Source organism: Pleurodeles waltl, chromosome 1_1, assembly GCF_031143425.1.
Source record: "Pleurodeles waltl isolate 20211129_DDA chromosome 1_1, aPleWal1.hap1.20221129, whole genome shotgun sequence".
Taxonomy (NCBI): Eukaryota; Metazoa; Chordata; class Amphibia; order Caudata; family Salamandridae; genus Pleurodeles; species Pleurodeles waltl.
In genome coordinates this window covers 682309386-682329291 of record NC_090436.1, presented here as the reverse complement: position 1 = coordinate 682329291, position 19906 = coordinate 682309386, and the positions used below count along the sequence as shown (strand labels likewise).

Here is a 19906-nt window from a genome sequence, read left to right as displayed (position 1 = left end):
TCAAAGATACACTGAGAGTACCACCATGGGGTAGACTATCATAAGTAAGTGCTGGTGCTAACAATTAAGTGCCGGTGTCAGGCACTGGCAAACATTGGCACAAATCGAGTGCTCGATTGCCGTTCTTTGGCGGGGTGTCATTGTCTCAATCAACAAAGGCGGAAGGGCCACAGCCAGCACTAAAAAGTAACTATCAGATGAAGGTCCTCATCCCCACTGGCGTCTGTCCAGGTTGGTTTTCGTATCCCCCCAGTAAGTGAGGTGTTTTCTGGGGATGCATTTGTTGCCTTATAAGGTAAAAAGCTAGGTTTTTCGAGGACGGTGTTTTTCCTATTTTTCTTTTTTTTTTTGGTTTCTGGGGGCACCTCACAGCCTTTTTCATAAAAGACCGAGTTACTTACCTTCGGTAACGACTTTTCTGGTGGATGCATTAGCTACCTGTGGATTCCTCACCTAATGAATTCTCCCATGGCGCCAGCATTCGACGGAAATCTTCTTCCTAGCTTCTGCACGTCGACGAGGACGTCACATTAGCCCACGCGACGCCGTCTGACGTCATACAGGCAATAAGAGGTCCTCGCCGATGTGCCGACGTCAGTACCAACATTTTTTACGTGCATGAGAACAATAACCCAATGCAATGAAAGATCAAGGCAACATCCCATAACATTGTAAATCACACAACATTGCAATGGAATGGCTGTAGATTTATTATAACTCCTTTTTTTTTTTTTTTTTTTTTTTTTTTTAAATCAAAACAAATATATACTAATTATGTATATACACAAAGATATATATATATATATATATATATATATACACAAGTATTCATATATACAAAATCTATTGCAGTCTTAAAGACCAAGAGGAGCACACTCAAGGATTACTTGGGAAGACCAAAAAGGCAACGGGGAGGCGGGTGGGACCGTGAGGAATCCACAGGTAGCTAATGTATCCACCAGAAAAGTTGTTACCGAAGGTAAGTAACTCGTTCTTCTGATGGATACAACTACCTGTGGATTCCTCACCTAATGAATAGAGTCCCAAAGCAGTACCGCGCCCGGTGGTGGGGGCCTGGATGGTCAAACCAAGAAATCCTGCAGCACTGACCGTGCAAAATGGCCGTCCCTTCTGACCTCAGAGTCCAAACAGTAATGTTTCGCAAAAGTGTGAAGGGACGACCAAGTTGCGGCCTTACAGATGTCGACCACAGGAACACCTCTGGCCAAGGCTGAAGTGGCCGACTTAGCTCTGGTGGAATGAGCTCTAATACCATCAGGAGGATCCTTCTTTGCTAAAGAGTAACAAATTTTAATGCAAAGAACAACCCACCTGGAGAGTGTTCTCTTGTGGACTGCCTTTCCTCTCCTCTTGCCCACGTATCCGATGAACAGCTGGTCCTCCAGCTTGAAATCCTTCGTTCTATCAATGTAGAAACTCAACGCCCTCTTTGGGTCCAATCGATGTAGTCTCTCTTCCTCCTTCGAAGGATGAGGCGGAGGATAGAACGTGGACAAAGTAATTGTCTGGGCCAAATGGAAGGGTGAAACAACCTTCGGGAGGAAAGCAGGCTTGGTCCTCAACACCACCTTATCCCCATAAAAAGCTATATAAGGAGGTTTTACCGATAAGGCCTGCAACTCACTCACTCTCCTTGCAGATGTTATAGCCACCAGGAAGACTGTTTTAATAACTAAGTACCTTAAGGGACAAGAATGCATAGGCTCGAAAGGGGACCCCATAAGGAAAGTCAGGACCAAGGACAAATCCCATTGAGGCATAACAAATGGTTTTGGAGGATATTTATTTAGAAGACCTTTCAAGAATCGAAGAACAAAAGGGGATTTAAATAACGAAGGTTGGTCTGGAAGACAAATGAAGGCTGACAAGGCAGACAAATAACCTTTAATAGTAGCCACTGCACAACCTTCTTGCGCTAGTGACAAAGCAAAAGACAAAACATCTGACAGATGAGCATGTAAGGGATCAATCTGTCTCTCTCCACACCACATAACAAATTTAGACCACCTATTAGCGTAGATAGATTTAGTGGAGTGTCGCCTGGACGCTAATATAACATCCACTACATCAGGCGGGAGAGAGAAGGAACTCAGGTTGCCCCGTTCAATCTCCAGGCATGTAGGTGCAGACTCTGGAGGTTGGGGTGTAAAACCTGCCCCTGCGACTGCAAGAGGAGGTCTGCCCTGAGAGGGAGACGGAGCGGAGGGCACAGCGAGAGTTGGAGAAGGTCGGAATACCACACCCTCCTTGGCCAATCCGGAGCTATTAAGATGACTTGAGCCCGTTCTTGGCGAATTTTCCTCAATACTCGAGGAATCAAGGGTATGGGGGGAAACGCGTAAAGCAACTGGTCGCACCAGGTTATCTGAAACGCGTCCCCCAATGCTCCCTGCACCGGATACTGGAGGCTGAAGAAAAACGGACAGTGCGTGTTCTCCTGAGTGGCAAACAGATCTATCCGAGGAAACCCCCACATCTGGAAGATTAAACAGACTTGATCAGGATGGAGACGCCACTTGTGGTCGTCCGAGAAATGGCAACTGAGACTGTCCGCACGTACATTCAAGCCCCCGGCCAGATGATTTGCTACCAAGCAAATCTGATGGTCCTTTGCCCAGGACCATAGTCGAAGAGCTTCTCTGCAGAGAAGGTACGACCCTACTCCTCCCTGTGTGTTTATGTACCACATCGCGGTAGTATTGTCCGTCAGGACCTGTACCGACTGACCACGAAGGGAAGGGAGGAAGGCCTTGAGAGCTAGACGTACAGCCCGCAACTCCAACAGATTGATATGAAAAATCTGTTCCTCTGGAGACCAAAGCCCTTTGATCTCCAGATGCCCCAGATGAGCTCCCCACCCTAGAGTGGAAGCATCCGTTATAACCGTGGTCACTGGTGGTGACTGCGCGAACGGCTTTCCTTGTGAAAGATTGTTGCCCGCAATCCACCACTTCAAGTCCACAGCAGCATCTCTGGAGATCTGACAGCACCTTCGAGATCTCCTTTGTGTTGAGACCACTGCCTTCGGAGGCACCACTGAAGAGCCCTCATGTGCCAGCGAGCATGCGTGACCAATAGTATGCAGGAGGCAAACAGACCGAGCAGACGAAGGACCTTGAGGACTGGAACTACCGCTCCATTTCGAAACATTGGAACCAACTCCTGAATATCTGGAATCCGCTGAGGCGGAGGAAAGGCTCGATTCAATGTTGTAACCAGTACTGCCCCTATGAACAGGAGGCGCTGAGAGGGCTCCAGGTGAGATTTGGGCACGTTCACCGAAAAGCCCAGGTCGAACAACAACTGGGTTGTTGACTGCAGATGAAGCGACACAAGCTCCGGGGACTTGGCTTTGATCAACCAGTCGTCCAAGTAAGGAAATACTGCTATCCCCTTCCTTCTGAGCTCTGCCGCAACCACCGACATCACCTTTGTGAAGACTCGAGGTGCTGAAGTAAGACCAAACGGGAGGACCGCAAACTGATAGTGCTGCGACCCTACCACAAACCGGAGATACTTCCTGTGCGACTTGAGTATCGGGATATGAAAATAAGCATCCTGCAAGTCGACAGACACCATCCAATCACCCTTGTTCAACGCCAAAAGCACCTGAGCTATGGTCAGCATCTTGAACTTTTCCTGTTTGAGGAACCAATTCAAGATCCTCAGATCCAGGATTGGTCTCAACCGACCATCCTTCTTGGGAATCAGGAAGTACCTTGAGTAACAACCTCGACCCCTTTCCTGCTCTGGGACCAACTCCACCGCGCCCTTTGAAAGGAGGACTTGAACCTCCTGTTCTAACAACAGGAGGTGTTCTTCTGAACAATAACATGGGCGGGGCGGGATGGGGGGCGGAAACTCCCGAAAGGGAAGGGTGTAGCCTTTTCCCACAATGCTGATAACCCAAGTGTCTGATGTAATAGTCTCCCACTTGTGGAGAAAATGCCGTAACCTTCCCCCTACAGGAGAGGAGTGAGTGGGAAATGGTGGAAGCCTAAGGCTGCTTTCCCTGCTGCACCCATCCAGAGGACGAGGAAGAGGCAGAGTGCTGCTGAGAGGCTCCCCTGGTGCGTGCCCTACCCCTCCCTTTAAATGATCTATAGGGGAGGGAAGAGGTGGGTTGCTGGAATTTCCCCCGAAAGGAAGAGGAGGAAGAGCCACGTCCAAATCCACGAAACCTCCTGGAAAATCTGGAGGAGGTAGAAGAAGGGGCTTGCAGTCCTAATGATTTGGCTGTGGCCCTGCTTTCTTTGAACCTCTCCAGGGCCGAATCCGCCTTGGCCCCAAACAGTTTGTCCCCATCAAACGGGAGATCCAACAGGGTCGACTGCACGTCCGCAGAGAACCCTGAGTTGCGGAGCCAGGCCTGTCTCCTTGCCACCACAGCCGTGCCAACGCCCTAGCCACCGAGTCGGTCGTGTCCAGCCCAGACTGGATAATCTGGGTTGCCGCAGCCTGGGCATCCGAAACAATGTTCCAAAGTCCCTGGGGAAGCTCCGTATATGAAGATGATATGTCGTCCATAAGAGCATGGATGTATCTCCCCAGAATGCAAGTCGCGTTGGTGGCCTTCAATGCCATACTGCAAGACGAAAATATCTTCTTAGATTGCACGTCCAACTTTTTGGAGTCCCTGTCCCCTGGTACCGTCAGGAAAGATCCAGGCGCTGACCTAGAGGAACAGGAGGCTTGCACCACCAAGCTCTCCGGCGTAGGGTGTCTAGACAGAAAGCCAGGGTCAGATGGTGCAGCCCGATATCTCCTGGCCACAGCCCTTTGAACAGCCGAGGAAGATACTGGCTTCTTCCACACCTCTAACACCGGATCAAGCAAAGCCTCATTGAATGGCAAAAGAGGCTCCGCTGCAGCAGAGGCCGGATGTAGTACCTCAGTCAGCAAATTCTGCTTCGCCTCTGCCACCGGCAAAGGCAAGTCCAGAAAGTTAGCTGCCTTTCTTACCACAGCGTGAAAGGTAGCAGCCTCCTCTGTATACTCCCCTGGAGATGATAGGTCCCACTCAGGGGAAGTATCCAGCCCACTGGCTGTATCCAGACCATGAAGTCCATCACCAGAGTCCTCAACCTCTCCTTCCTCCAAGACTCGTTGGTACTCTTGCTCTTCCAAAAGACGGAGAGCACGCCTTCTCGAGTGCAGTCTTTCTTCGATACGCGGAGTCGACATGGCCTCCGCCGAAGTCGAGGATCGGCGCCGATCTCCGGAACCATCCGACGCCATGTCCGGCGCCACAGGCAGCTTCGGCGCCAAAGTCGGAGCCGGACGAAGAAAGTCACGTCTTGGAGTCTCCGATGCACCCGCCGGGGTCACAGGACAAAATCCTGAAGTCGACGGGATGGAAACCTCCGGGGCCAAAACCTCTGGAGCCACCGGAGCGGCCACCGGCGCCGACACCGGCGCCGAGCCCACATTCCCTAAAGGGAGAAAGGGCATAAAGGGTGCCGGCCGTAGAGGCGCAGGACCACCCAAGGAAAAAGCCAACAGCCCCGAAGGACCAGCCGGAGCACCGCCTGGAGCCATCTGTTGGAAGATGGTATACATCGCATTCAGAAATGCGGTATTATCGGCTCCAGGAACCGGAAAAGTCTGATACTGGGGTGCCTGGATCGAAGGCGACCCCGACGCCAGCCTCGACGTCTGTGACGCCAGAGAAAACACCTGAGGCTGCGTCACCTCGATCACAGAATCCTGTCCAGGCGAAGTCGGTGACGCTGGAGAAAGTAACGGCGTCGATGGATGTGGCGTGACCGTGGGACTGACCTCCCAAGTCTTCCGACGCCGAACCGAAGGCGACCTCGAACGAGACTCCTTGCTGGAATGACGCCGTGAATCCCTACGGCGCCGGGAGTCTCGATGACGCCGATGAGACCTTGGGAAAGAAGACTTCTTATGATGTTTTTTCTCTTTCCTTTTCGCCATGAATAGTTTAGCCTCACGTTCTTTCAGGGCCTTCGGATTCATGTGCTGACATGAATCACATGTTGCGACGTCGTGGTCGGAGCTTAAACACCATAAACAGTCGGAGTGAGGATCAGTAACGGACATCTTGCCCCCACACTCTCGACAGGGCTTGAAACCCGACTTCCTCTGAGACATAATTACCGCAGAGAAAATCCACGCAGCGGAAAATACACTGTAACTATGAAAGTAACAGTAGCTCCCTCGAAGATAACCGTTTCGAATGCACGGAAAAAAGGGAACTGACGTCGGCACGTCGGCGAGGACCTCTTATTGCCTGTATGACGTCAGACGGCGTCGCGTGGGCTAATGTGACGTCCTCGTCGACGTGCAGAAGCTAGGAAGAATATTTCCGTTGAATGCTGGCGCCATGGGAGAATTCATTAGGTGAGGAATCCACAGGTAGTTGTATCCATCAGAAATATGAATTTAGAGAAACTAGCTACAGGTGAAAGATAGCAAAGCACTGTGTAAAGCTGCACAACAAGGGGTTCTGTTCAAAGCATTATGGATTTAAGAACATCATTGTCCGACAATTATTGGGTGCACAGCATACATTGTTCAACAAAATTCTTCATTGTACTCACCAACTGTATGGCTATCATAAGAACAGTTTTAAGAGAAAATGCTCGGTCACACAGGTCAAACAAGTCTTCTAAACTAGGTCCCAGTAGTTCTAGCACCATGGCATTATATTTTCCACAAGGGCCAAAATAGTAAACCTGAGGTACACCATCTAGAAAAAGAAGAAAAAGATTTCTTCAATTACTGTACAGAAACTGGTTAAGGCTGAACTGGATGCAAGGGAATTATCTACTATTTTGTCTAAAAATGAAAAAAATCTAAAACATGAAAGTACTTCCCATTGTAAGTAATAACATGGGACTGCATTGTTACAATGGAATGCCAAAGGCTGCTGGGCACCTTAACAAATGCCACATCAAATGAAAACTGCATGAAACAAATAGCACTGTTGATATTAGCACATCACACTACAAATTAATAATATCTTGAAAACTAACCCTAGTCATCCAAAGAAATTGGTATGTCAAGGGAAATCACTGGGAAGAGAGATAACTAGAAGAAATAACTGCCATACTTATGGCAAATGTTCGGATAATTTCAGTACCAAGAGTAACCTTGTTATCATTGCAAAAAAAAAAACAGTAACTGCTCAGATCAAATGACAGAACATTCAGAATATCCAGGAAAACACTTATGTTTCACAAGAAAGGGGATGGGGCAGGCATGCGCTGTTCAATTTTCCATTATACAATATTTGGAGGTTGCTCACTTTGTGTAGCTTTGCCGGTTTTAACAACTGAAATAAAACTGGAGACTTCTGTGTTTTAGTGTCCCTGAGATACTGCCACATAAAAGTTCACTGAGGTACTTGTGAAGAATATTATAGTGCCACTCGTATTGGAATGTTCCGTTACATGACCAAACCAGCACTTACAAAAAACAGGGCTGGGTAAGCAAGCAGTTATGGTGAAGACCATTGAGGGCATTCTAATGATCTGTACATCTACAAAACCTATTGTTAACTGAACCACTCAATGCAAATCCAATCACACATTCAAAAGAGTAAGAGTCTGGCCGTTCAAAAAAAAAAAATTACGTAAAATCTCTCTGGCTCTCTAGGAGTGGGAATGACGATTTCAGAGCTTACCAGTTCTACCATATCAGGAGTATATAGGCCATTCAGTCACATTGCTGGGGGGAAAAAGCGGACTTTGAGGAAGGTAGGATTTTTCTGCTAAAATGTAAAAGGGACCCAATACTGCTTGTAAGAAGTCACATGACATCTAGTACTCCAGGTTGTAGTTTTCAAATGGCCATTGCTCAGTTTTTAGGAACTTAGTACTTGACAATGTGCAAATACTATCTACAGGATTCCTAGAATTCCAGTGTCCCAGGAAAACTAAAAAACAGTGCATAAATGGATTTGAAGTTTTAACCCCGGAGCAGACGTTTCAATTTTTTTTCAAATCTATGAAAGATATATAGTTAACTATAATTACTGATAGAGGCCACTTCATGCTTTTAGGCTTATAACAAAACAGTTTGCCCTCCTGAATAGGCCTTCCTATATTTTGGAACAAGCAGGGAACAAGCAGGTCTTGAAAGCTGAACCATAGCTACTTCACTAAAATAGAGAGATTCAGTTTTTCTTTCAGAAAATACTTCACAGAGAGTGACTGCAGCAAATCAAGGCTGCCCAAAAGACGTTTAGCTGCTACATTTTGTAAACACTGTGGTAGGTAGCGGTGAACAGCCAGTCCCAAATGCATATGAAAAAAACACATTCTCATAGTTTATTCTAGACACAATAACTAGTAATATTCAGTGACATTGGGTAAGCGACGAGCAAAACTAGATGATAGCTTTGAGACTGGGGAATCCTGCCTTTGTATACTGGATATCTCTTTCGCCAGTGTCAGGATGATATCGAATACAAAACCAAGCTTTTTATATTGGAGGTACTGGGTCAACTTTCAGAACTGTTGAAGCCGTGTTAGTGCTGGAATACCCACAGAAGTGTTTTCAATCTTTGATGAATCTACATTAGGCTTTCAGTAACCATCTACTTGGCAATAGTTGTCAATTTGCAAATGTATTCGATTTAGCTAGCTCTTTGTTAATTTAAAAGTAAGCTGTGTATAAGCTGCTCAAGTATAAGCCTTGATACCAAAGGAGCAAGGCACACAGATTCAGAGGAGGCATAAAGGTATTAAAAAGGTGTGGGGAGAAGGCTGCAACTTTTTCTGTCAAAGATTTTTTTCCCAGTTTACCTCAAGAAAACTGATTGCCAACAAGCCATTAGTTTCTATTTCTAATAATGAATTTCCAAAGTTTTCATCAGTACTGCATTCTCTATCAAGACTGTGAAGGTATATTAAAGACATTGGGGCTTATTTTAAGATAATTGTTCATATACTTTTTGGTAATGTACGGGTGCGGTGGCCAATGCCCCACTGGCTATTCACTAAGAAGGGACAAAGCAAGATGAACTTAGGCTGCAGATGACTGATGTCATCACTAAACCATCAAGTGGCGAAAATCTACAGGAGATCCCACATAAACAGGGCTTCAGGTGGCTTCAACCATGGTAATCAATTGAGGAAGGCATAAATTCCGTACAAGAATGGAATAACATCATCAAAAAATTAAATGCCTCCATATAAATTATAATGAGAACGAATTTTGGACTGCTCCTTATTGTTGGAAGGTTGTTCTGGCTTCAGTGAAGAAAATTGCGTGAATGCAAACTGCATTACTATTCCATTTTTAGTTCTGCCTATATCACACATGTGAAATGAATTAAGTATTAATTGTTAATGATCATTGTAAATGTATTTAGAATTAGGCTCAAACGCTGGCTAACTATTTCGCTTGAATTTCATCTCTATGAGCATAACCCCCCACTAATCAAATATCTAAGATCTTTAACTGAGCTACACTTTCTCAATTTACCAAAATTTTCACTACCCATACTAAACACAGTATCTGCTTCTCAGAGTTGCCTTTTGCACTCAACTGAATAGCCTTTTGTCTCCTTCCTTTCTTTTTTGATCTCTGGTTTGAATTTATTTTTAAATTGCATACTCTGATCCCTTGTCCAATAAAAAAAATTGAGACTTCAATTCTCGCCGGTGAGCTCACAAGCTACCGCTTGACTCCACGGTAAAAAGGAGGAAACCACTGTGTGTGCCACTTGGCATTGGCTCTGGACAGTGACGGTTGTGATGCCAAAAGTACACTGTTCACACTGACTAACAGACTTTTCCTTCTTGTTGGGAGACTTCCTGCTGAAGTATTTATTAATTAGCTACATCTTATATTTTGATTGTTTTGACTTTGTTTTGGAAATGATCTTTCCTTGGTTGATGCAAAACTTACAAAGGCACTGTTAGTACATAATTTAAGAACTGATTACAGTGGGAATTCAACCACCGACTTGCTTTAAAATGGAGTGTAAGCAATAACACCCAGATCTTTATCAAAATCCATTGCAGATATTGAAAGAACATTTCACCCAAAGAAGATGAATGTGACTGAAAGTCACTTTTACAGGAAAGTAACAAAACCTTTTTAAACAATTACATTGAATGTGTAATTGCAATTTTAACAGCCACTGTTAACCATATATTGAGAGATCAATAAATGATGTATGAGTAGGTGCATTTTTTTTAAAATATACAAAGTGATAAATCAGCTCTTGTTCAATCCACTGTAAAAAGGTCAGATCAATATTTGACTTATGTGATTGCTTCATATAAATTTAAAAAGAAATAAATCTAATGAACAAAATAACTGCAAAGCCAACTGCAGCAAAAGGATGAGAAACGTTGGGTAAATCTAAATAAGACAAATACTTCAGATAAGGAGTAACTATTATGTGGTCTACTGCAAATACTAAATAGCTCAGAATATGTAATGTTAGGCATGCATGTATGGGGATAATTGTGCATTTATGAGCAAGGTATGCAAGACCACAGGATGAAGAAAAGAGTGACTGGCAATTGGCAGGGGGAGAGTAATTGGTAAATAATGTTTTAGTGGATGTATTGAGAACTACCCTAGAGCATGGTGGAAGAGTCAAGGATCAACACTCACAATCACTGTAGCGAAAAACCGTATGATAAATTTTTCAGAAATGTATAAACCGTGTGTATAGCTGTTGGAAGACCTCAAGTAAATCAAGGTAAACGTATGCTGCTATTGAGGTATTTCAAGCCCACTCTGAGGTGCAATAATATACAAGCCATGGGAAGCTGTATGTTGGCTATGAAGAAATTATACACTGCGGTGGATACACCAAAATGTCTGGAGAAAATGGTGTTGAATTCCCGTGGCACATGCCATGTGCTTGAGACTGTTTATAGAATGTAAAACAAATATAAACTTTGCATTATCAAGTGTTTATCTAAAAATGTTAGGTAAAATTGAACAGCTTGTAGTGGATGAATCTGAAATATGGAGACATTGCAATAAAACACAAAGTTCGGGTGACACACATCAGAGTTAACCTGAGACGTAAACAGGATTGTTTATAGACGTAATGGAACCAACAGAATCTTCAGGTAGTCACAGAGACAGCAGCATCAACCTCTACCAATAAACTGATGACACAATTAAACCGGAATACCTGGCCACCTCAATACATTTATCAACTCAAAATGTGTCTCAATACCGCTCAGAACTGGAAGTCCAGCGCCTAAGTAAAACTCAGTCCAACCATGTCAGCATTCCTCTCATTCATCAAGAACAACTCACAACCACACATTTGAGTTGACTTCCTGCAATAATCTAGACGGTTTCCCATCTCTCCCCATCCCATCAATTCCACCTACCCCCCTCATCCAAACCCAAACCTTATAAGAGGCATCTAATGAACAAATCATCTGCATTCACCCTCAAAACTAATCTCTCCATGAAAGAACTCATTGCTAAGAAATGGAAAATATGAGTGGTAGGAATTCTCCCTCCTGAATAAAGTGAAACACAAACTGAAACCAACTTCAGAACAACAGTTCAAGTCTTAGTATTCTTTTACTTGTACAATGGCAAGGCACTGCACTGTGGCATCCCTGACACCACACTGGCCCCACTGAAAATCACCCTCAGCCAGAAATCTAATCAAAGGCCCAAAGAATTTCAACCACATATCCCCAACCATGAACAGATCTACACTGGTTCCCACTTCAGTCCCACATTACCTTCAAGACCAGTACCATTACATCTACAGACACCAAAAACAAGGACTCCTGTATACACATCCAGGAAAATGAAAAACCACCTGAAGAGGACAGTACCATAGTGAACACCAGGACATTGCCATAATAATAACAAAAAAAGAGATCCAGAACTCAGGCATGCCAATCTATACATCAAAGGTCAGAACCCCTTTAAGGGGACCATGGGGCATGCAGGGGCTTCTGGGACAACCTGTGGGGGGTTGAGGCTTTTTAGTCCTGATGTCTTGGGGCCCACTGACTATTGATTCATAGTAACTGAGCCAAGTACCCCTCCTGCACTTGACTCTCAGGGTTGCCTGGTCTGAGCAGCCAAGGTTCCCTCATGGGCGAGGTGTGGATACAGGACAGGAAACATGGGCTCACAGCTGCAATAAATCATTGTCCAGCTACATATTCACTTTTATGACAAAAGAGATATATTTTATTTCTACTACTATCCACACTAAACAAATGTATGACATCCACAAACAATTACCCAGCTCTCCCCTGAAGTCGAAGCACTGTTTATTTGGAGATTCCCTGTCCTACACAGTTCTGACATTGGCGATTGTGGTTATTTCCCATTCACTACTGGTAACATCCAGGGTATGCCCCACTAGTTTTCGGAGTCTCACGAGTCCACTACAACTTTAGGTCAACAGAGTTCTTGCGCTATAGTGGTAAATTAGCAGCAAGTTCCCCTGGGGTCAACAGGTCCTAAACCACTCTTAGCCGCACCAGCAGTGTGCGGTAAGGTTAGATGAATGGACGATGGGTGTGATGGATAATGGGGATTGGAGAACAAGCAATTCACAGTCCTTGGTGCTCCTGGTGGCTCCCTCCGAAGTCACAGCTAGTCACTGTCCACGGTCCCTCTTGGCATACAAGGTTACCACACCTCGCCACTATGCACAAGCTCAAGCCCGATCGCAACAGCACAACACATGACTAATTTCACAGTGGCCCTCTTTAGGCATATGGGGGTCGCAGACTCTGGGAATCCACTCAACAGTGTTTCCGCTAACATTCTCCTCTTCCTTACAGTGAACTGGTCCTGGCAAGAAGGCAGATTCTGTTGCTGCAGACCTAACGACAGGTGATCTTGGATTCCCTGGGTGATGTCCCCTCACCCAGCAGGGAGCAGAGCAAGCAATGGCCCCGAGCCAGGTCACATGTAGAAGTCTTGCAGAGTTTCCCCTCCTCACACAGCCCATCTGGCTGCTTGGCAGATGACAATATTTTGGGTCTCAACCTCCCCTTCCTATATTCCAGACACTAAATATGGTTCAGTTACGAGTCTTTGAATTTGTATGTTGGGGTTCTGCATATTTTGAATTGTCCACTCCACCGCTTCCTTTTCCTCCTAAAAGGCAGTCTGTCCCAGCAGGAGTACTCTCCAGAGCAGGTAGTTTCACAACACAGGCCATGGGAGAGACTAGAGTTCACACCTGGATGGCAGCCACATTGATATATGGATCAAAAGGTTAGCCCAGGGCCCCCAGCCCTAATCTTCAGGTGACCAGCCGGGTCAGTACACCTCCGATAATGGTAGATGCTGTTCCCTTATGGACTATGCAGTAATATCTGCCAAACATTTGTAATTGGTGGTAGATGTTGTAATTGGAGTTAAAGAGCTATAGTGATCACAAGCAGCTGTAGCTATCTTTAACATGTGTTTGTTAAAAAGGGAAACATGGGAGAATCCAAACCAGATTATATGTTTAAATGATTGTAAACAAATATGGTCAGCCAATTTTTTGAAATTAGAACAGCTCTTGTATAATAAATCACTACCACCAGGAGACATTATGGTAGAATATAACAATTTTATAGTTAAAGTCCGGAATCTAGCAGGGTTGGGGGTAACATGAGGCTATCTGGTTGAGGAAAAAATTAGTCTCAAAAGGAGTTTGCGAAAAAAGAACTAAAAAGATTAAATAAAGATGTTTTTAAACAGAAGCTAGGTGACAGGGAGGATGTGATCAAACAACTTAAGAGGAATTTTCGAAAGTAAATAAGAAGATTATGATGGGATGGGAAAGTGAATTTATGGGCTCAAGTTATTACAGTGCTCCGAGAAGGTAAATCACACCTTCTCTGGAAACTGGCTACTTAAAGGTCTGGAGGGGAAAGAAAAAACAAAAGTTGAAGCTCCACCCGTAAATGAGGAGGACTGGATAAAATAAAATATATTATAAATCTATATAGAATTAAGGAAAATCACTTGAATTTTGTCTCAGGGATGATTTCTCGTATCGTATGGTCTAGCACTGCAGAAAAAAAATATTCAATAATTAAAAGGAAGGTTTTAGCATGTGCAACGGCCAGTTATGCTTTGGACCGGCCATAAGATTTTAATAACCATCAGAGTACAGATCAAGTGGATTAAGAAATTCACTAGTAAGGCTACTATTTCTGGATTAAGTATCTCCCTGTATGACAGCAAATATAGTAGCTAATTTATTGCCTAGGTTACCACAGCGTGAAGTGAAAGACGGATGGGTGATTTCTGTAGATATAACCGCAGTTTAAGTGTAAAATGCTCTACCAGCTGTAGATCAGGGTATCCAACGTAGATCCTGGAGTTTGTGATACATGGCAGATGTTCAGGCTGTTGTTGTAGGATAAATTGCAATACAAACAATCTAAATGGAACTAATTTTCTGGATCTGTGGTGCTACTTAAAATCTGGCATGGTTCCGGAACTCTGGGGCCTTTGCTGGACACGCCTGGGGTAGAAACTGTGATGTGACAAGGGGAGTTTCTTTAACAAAGGATGGCACATTTATTTAAAGTGGTTGAGGATGGAGGATGACCACAAATGATACAGAAATTAGTACACTACTCAGATCCTATTATCCGGTGGTATGGTATGTGGATGGGCTCTGTGTGTAGACCTGGTATTCTAATGTGACCAATGTGTGTGTCCTGTTTCTTCCTGGTGCTGCCTGACATTACTACCCAGAGGGGATTTTTTCTGTAACGTGTTACAATCGAGATGGACAGTGAGTCTCCAGGAATTAGTCAAAGTTTCTTCAAATACAGGAAAAACAGACCAAAGGCCGACCACTACATCGTGCCTCTGGCAATCAGCAATCATCCAGGGACATGCAATACTGTGAAAGCATTTCCTTCAAAGGAGAGCAAATGTAGAGAATTGCAGTCCATGAGAAAGTGTAAAAAAGGCAGATTATGTTTTGACAATCAATAACTATGTGATTAACAGAGGACAGGAACAACCAGTCGTTGCTAGCTATTTCGATTATTATTTCATACTGCCAGAATAACTGCACATCGTCTGACGCAGAAATATCAATTATGCATGTTTATAAATGAAATACACCGGTTCTCGGGGTACAAGGTATTATGTTCAATTCATACTCTGGATTGAACGGAAAGGCATGACGAGCTTTCAAAAATGTAATCAAAATCTACTCTGCTAGTTAAACAGAAATGTATGCAGGATACGATCGGGTTTTAGTCTGCTGGAAAGGAACAGCATGGGACGAATAATTATTCTACCCTCGCCTCCTACTAAGGTCAGTAAATGCCATCCTCTCACAAGGCAATATGCATTTAATATCATCTCATCAAAGGGTAAACGGGGGCAAGATCAGTCTTCAGCACGTCAACAGCTAAGAAGAACTCTACCGCTGCAGTACAAAGCTCCCGCTGCCACCCTATTAGTTAGAACCTTTTACATATTTAAAGTGCACAGCTCTTTCCATCTTTAAACGCGAAGTTTAACTTGACTCTTTCTAGCAGGCATTTATCCACCTTAAAACACACACAAAGGCTAAGGAGCTGCAAGAGGTACACTAGACGTGGTGTAAGTTACCTTTCCAAAACTAACCTGAATCACACATCAATGAGCCTAAAGACAGTAGGCCTTCTTAATACACAGACCAATATAATAAGATTAGCTGGGCAAGGAAATGTACACAACAGACTTATCTGTCTCTTAAATAAATAAATATGTACACTTTTGCTTGCATCTCGCTCCACCGGCCGCACACGTATTCCTGGGCATGCATCTGAGCTTCAAATGTCAAGTTTATGAGTTAAATAGAGACTCTGGCATTGAATATTGTGAAAATTAGATTCCTACGAAGAAAATGGGGTGAGTTCTTACCACAATGTTTTCTGGATGTAAATCTACAAGAAAATGAATAGAGGTTTGGGGAGAAAAGGCAGAATGTCGTTGAAGGGAAAAACAGATCACCTCCAAATACCAGAAAATTGAAAAGAGAACCTATACGTTTAGAATGTCAACTAAGTAGAATCACAACCTCGAAACATCGTCAAGTAAGTTTGTAATACGGACACAAAAGGAAGAATACATGGAATATTGTCATCTTAAAGTCTCGAAATACTTCTTCCTTTCTTAAAGCAGATTGCTATGTGAGTTCTACAGTTCAATAACACTCTATAACAATCTACAGCAACCAAGTAGACTTGAAGCCCCTACAATTTTATACTGCAGGTCTGCCACCAGTCAAACGCGAAGTCAAAACCACATACCGAACTTTCATGGTGGACTATGAAGACACCATGATAACTGTTGGTTGCTCAGGAATGCAGAATAATAGAAACAGAACAGCTAACAAATGTGAGGACCTATTCCAGAGGAGGCCATGTATAGGATGATAAAGAGGGAACAGGGTTTTAAATGAGGCAATCCCAAATGCATTAATCATACTTAGATACTGCCTAAAAGGAAAGACTCCTTAAAAAAAGAAACAAACTTGGTTGTCATAAAAGCCATAGTAGCTCCAATCTGACAAGCATCACTTTCCAAATGCAAGAAAATGGGTACATTTCTAGTGGGGTTATCTATGAACATTTAAACCACTATAAAGATACAAGAATACAATACAAGGGTAAAAAGACTAATGAACCCATACCATGCTGCTAGGTCAGCAAGCATATTCTGTATATAAGCATCTCATGCTGTACCAGAAAAAAAGAAGTCTTTATCAGAAACCGAGTGTGATGTTTCTAAGAAATAATTATTTGATTGCTCACTCAGTGTTCTCCCAGAAGGGTTTTGTACGTTTACATTATTATAGCACGTGTGCTAGATCATCAACATTTTTAGGCAATTCCAGCATGTATCAGATTTTAGTAGTCCTGTTAAAATAACTTGTCGGTAACCAGAAGGATCTCTGTATTGTCCAAATTTACGCTGTGCCAATACAGTGTAATTTTAATCTTTGTAGCAAACTTCAATCAATCGAGTCATATCTGGGCTGTTAGGGGTTATAGGTTTAGCTTATAACAGACGGTGTCCCATTTCTTCTGTATATAGGTGTTGAATATAGGTGTGCAGCACCTGCACCAGGAAATGAACCCCGAAACCTTTACAGGAGAAGACATTTGTGTTAGTTGTTGTCGAGAGGAGGAACGGTCTATTGCTGAAGGACAGAGCGATTTCCAGATGGCATAGACGAGGCACAGAAAAAAAGGAACTGACATCAGCACACAAGGAGGCACCCTTAATACGATAGTGGAAGCAGATATGTGCTTCAAAAAGCTTTTAAAGAAAAGTCTGATGCCAGGGGAATATTTTAAAATCGAGGAATCAACAGGAAGATAGATTCATCACAAGAACATGTATGACTTCGGCAGTTTCTCATGTGCACTTATTCCATAATGTAGGGCCAGGTGTATTTATCTGTTATAACGGCACACAGATAATGGAGTGCAAAAGAGGCGCATCCACATCAAGGCAAGCACTGGCCTTAATACACTATACTTTCAATGTAGATCAGTGTTTCTAATATATAATGACAAATGTAGTATGCAGGACACACAAAGAACTTAGCAAATCAAGATGTATTTTTGGAGCATCTGCTAAAGTGTACACTGCAAAGTAAATCACCACTATGTGCTTTAAGGACCATGGACAGAAGACTCAAATTAGAAAACACAAGTCTAAAACAACGGTATGAACTTATGAAGGTCAGTAAAACTGCTTAACATGTTTCTGTATTAACACTAGAGCTAAGAAACCTGTAGAAAAATTCCTCGGGCAGTGCCTTTAGGATAAAAACACAAACTGGGAAGCTCCAAAAGGGCAGCTATAGTTAAATCACACTAGCCCCTCAGGTTAATGCTGGCAAGTCTGCTGTCCATCAACAACCCCTATATAAAACTAAACCTTTCTATCTGGTCTAAACATGATGAGCTTTACACGTTTTAATGCTGCTCCTAATTATGGGATCACTGAAAGTACCTTCTATGAGAAAACATTTCAATGCAAAAATACAATTGTACTGACCTAACTGAACACAATAACAAAACCTCTTCATTTTACACTGGAGATGTGCTCAATTGAAAGTGCAGTCTCACAGCAAGCATCAGAACAACCAACACAATCATAAACAGACCCTACATAAGGATATTCTGTACAACATACGCAGTACTACTTCTAAAAAATGATCTTTTGAATCAAACATTATAAAATTCTAAAACATCATGTAATTAATTTACATGATGGCACGATTTAGTAAAATAGTTGTTTTACCTCCAGAGCCCAACTGCTTGTAGAATCTGTATTCCAAATGTAGCTGTGGTGCTCTAGACTTCATTGGCTCCTGATGAAAAATAAAAACAAAACAAACGACATGTTATCCAAACTACAGCCCCACACCCCTTCAATCTGACAACCATGGACCAGTTCACAACAGACGTTCAGGGGAAACTAGCTGCAATGGATTATGAAAGCAAATCAAAGAAATGGGGGCTAATCCAATAAAAACATCACACGCTAATTTATAGCGAAAAACGTGATCTGTTTTTGTGAGAAAAGCATAAACTGTACCTCATCTTCCAGGGCACATTTTCCCAAGGAGAATGATGAAGATAGGCTTTATGCATGTCGGGAGCCTTTTCTGGCAACACCAGTGTTTAAAGAAAGACCCCCACCAGGCAGGACTAGAAAACATTATTGCCCCTTGTAAACCAGCAGAATTTCACGCCAGGAACTAGGATGTTTATAACTAGAGTCTTCAGACCTTTCATACAGATGCAAACAAGGTAGCATCTGTAAAAGGAAGTACACAAACCACTTTCAGGAAGCACATTCTGGGGCATCTAAGACAATTACTTTAAATACAGTCCTGTGGCGGCCAGTAAGACCAATACTTACGAAGAACATTAGTGACAGGAATTCATTTTTAATACCTTCAAAAGAAGCATGAACAGATAACAATCGTACACTGTCAAGTCAAAATCTACTTCCTACTTAAACAAAACACTTGCTTTGTTTGAATAAAGATTTAAGCGGAAATGCAATCTGCTATTTCTAATCAAGTGATGGAAATAGGTATTGAGGAAAAATACCTACTGGCAATTATTTCTCAGTCAGGTTTCTTGCCTGTGACCGGACACAGCAAAAACTAGTTAAGTGTTTGTATCAGGAGACCGTACTTGCCCTCCTATTAGATATATTGGCTGCTTCTAGATACGAACTCGACAACAACAACTGCAGCATTTTTAAAGGCCTCTAAACACTTTGCTCGATTTTACGCTTCCTGAGATTGTGGTACTTGTTTTGGCCATCCAGCTCATTTTCGGCATGCAACGTTTCATGCTGATCTGTCCAGTGGGCGTCCAGTGGGGGTTTCACTACAACAAACAGAATTCCACCAAACTTGTCATGAGAGGACAGGAGCAGTAAGCCTTGGGACACTGTGCCCACAGTCTACTGGCAGGGGCAAAAGCCATGCACAGCCTGCTCATGAAAAAGGCACTGGTGCAAACTGCACGTAAAGCCTTCTGCGCAGGGAAAAAAGCCATGTATGGTAAACTGAAGGGAACAGGGCTGGAATGAGAACTGGAGTAGATCCTGGCTAGAGGCCAGCCCTGCCCACAGGGGAAGGCCATGACCACTGAGCTCAGTACCATGGGAGTTTACAGAGGAGTTGGTCGCAAAGCAGACCTGGCAAAAAAGCTAGCTGCCATCTGCCAAAGGTTATTGTATCAAAAAGGAATGCTTCCTGCTGTATTTGAGAAAAGAAAAACCTTCACTGAAATCACAGTAAAAGTCAGATTATGGTTGTTTTGTGTCCTAACATTTATTGCTATGAAAGGTAACCTAATCTTTGGCCAAGCAATCAGACTACCCTTCACGTCGACATACTCCACTCAGCATGGTCTCTGACCAA

The 19906-nt window shown here is 43.4% G+C and overlaps 1 protein-coding gene across 6 annotated transcripts in view; it reads right to left on the bottom strand.

The window, feature by feature from the left end:
* The window catches only part of CSNK1G3 (casein kinase 1 gamma 3), a 479935-nt gene that overhangs the window by 291458 nt on the left and 168571 nt on the right, over positions 1 to 19906 (bottom strand). For 5 of the 6 annotated variants that reach the window (XM_069227081.1, XM_069227054.1, XM_069227089.1 and 2 more), the window contains exons 4-5: positions 18265 to 18334; positions 6585 to 6733 (exon numbers count right to left, since the gene is read on the bottom strand). In XM_069227081.1, the coding sequence (XP_069083182.1) occupies positions 6585 to 6733; positions 18265 to 18334 (219 nt within the window). The remainder of the gene's footprint in view (positions 1 to 6584; positions 6734 to 18264; positions 18335 to 19906) is intronic. The other variant, XM_069227097.1, reaches the window with a different exon arrangement.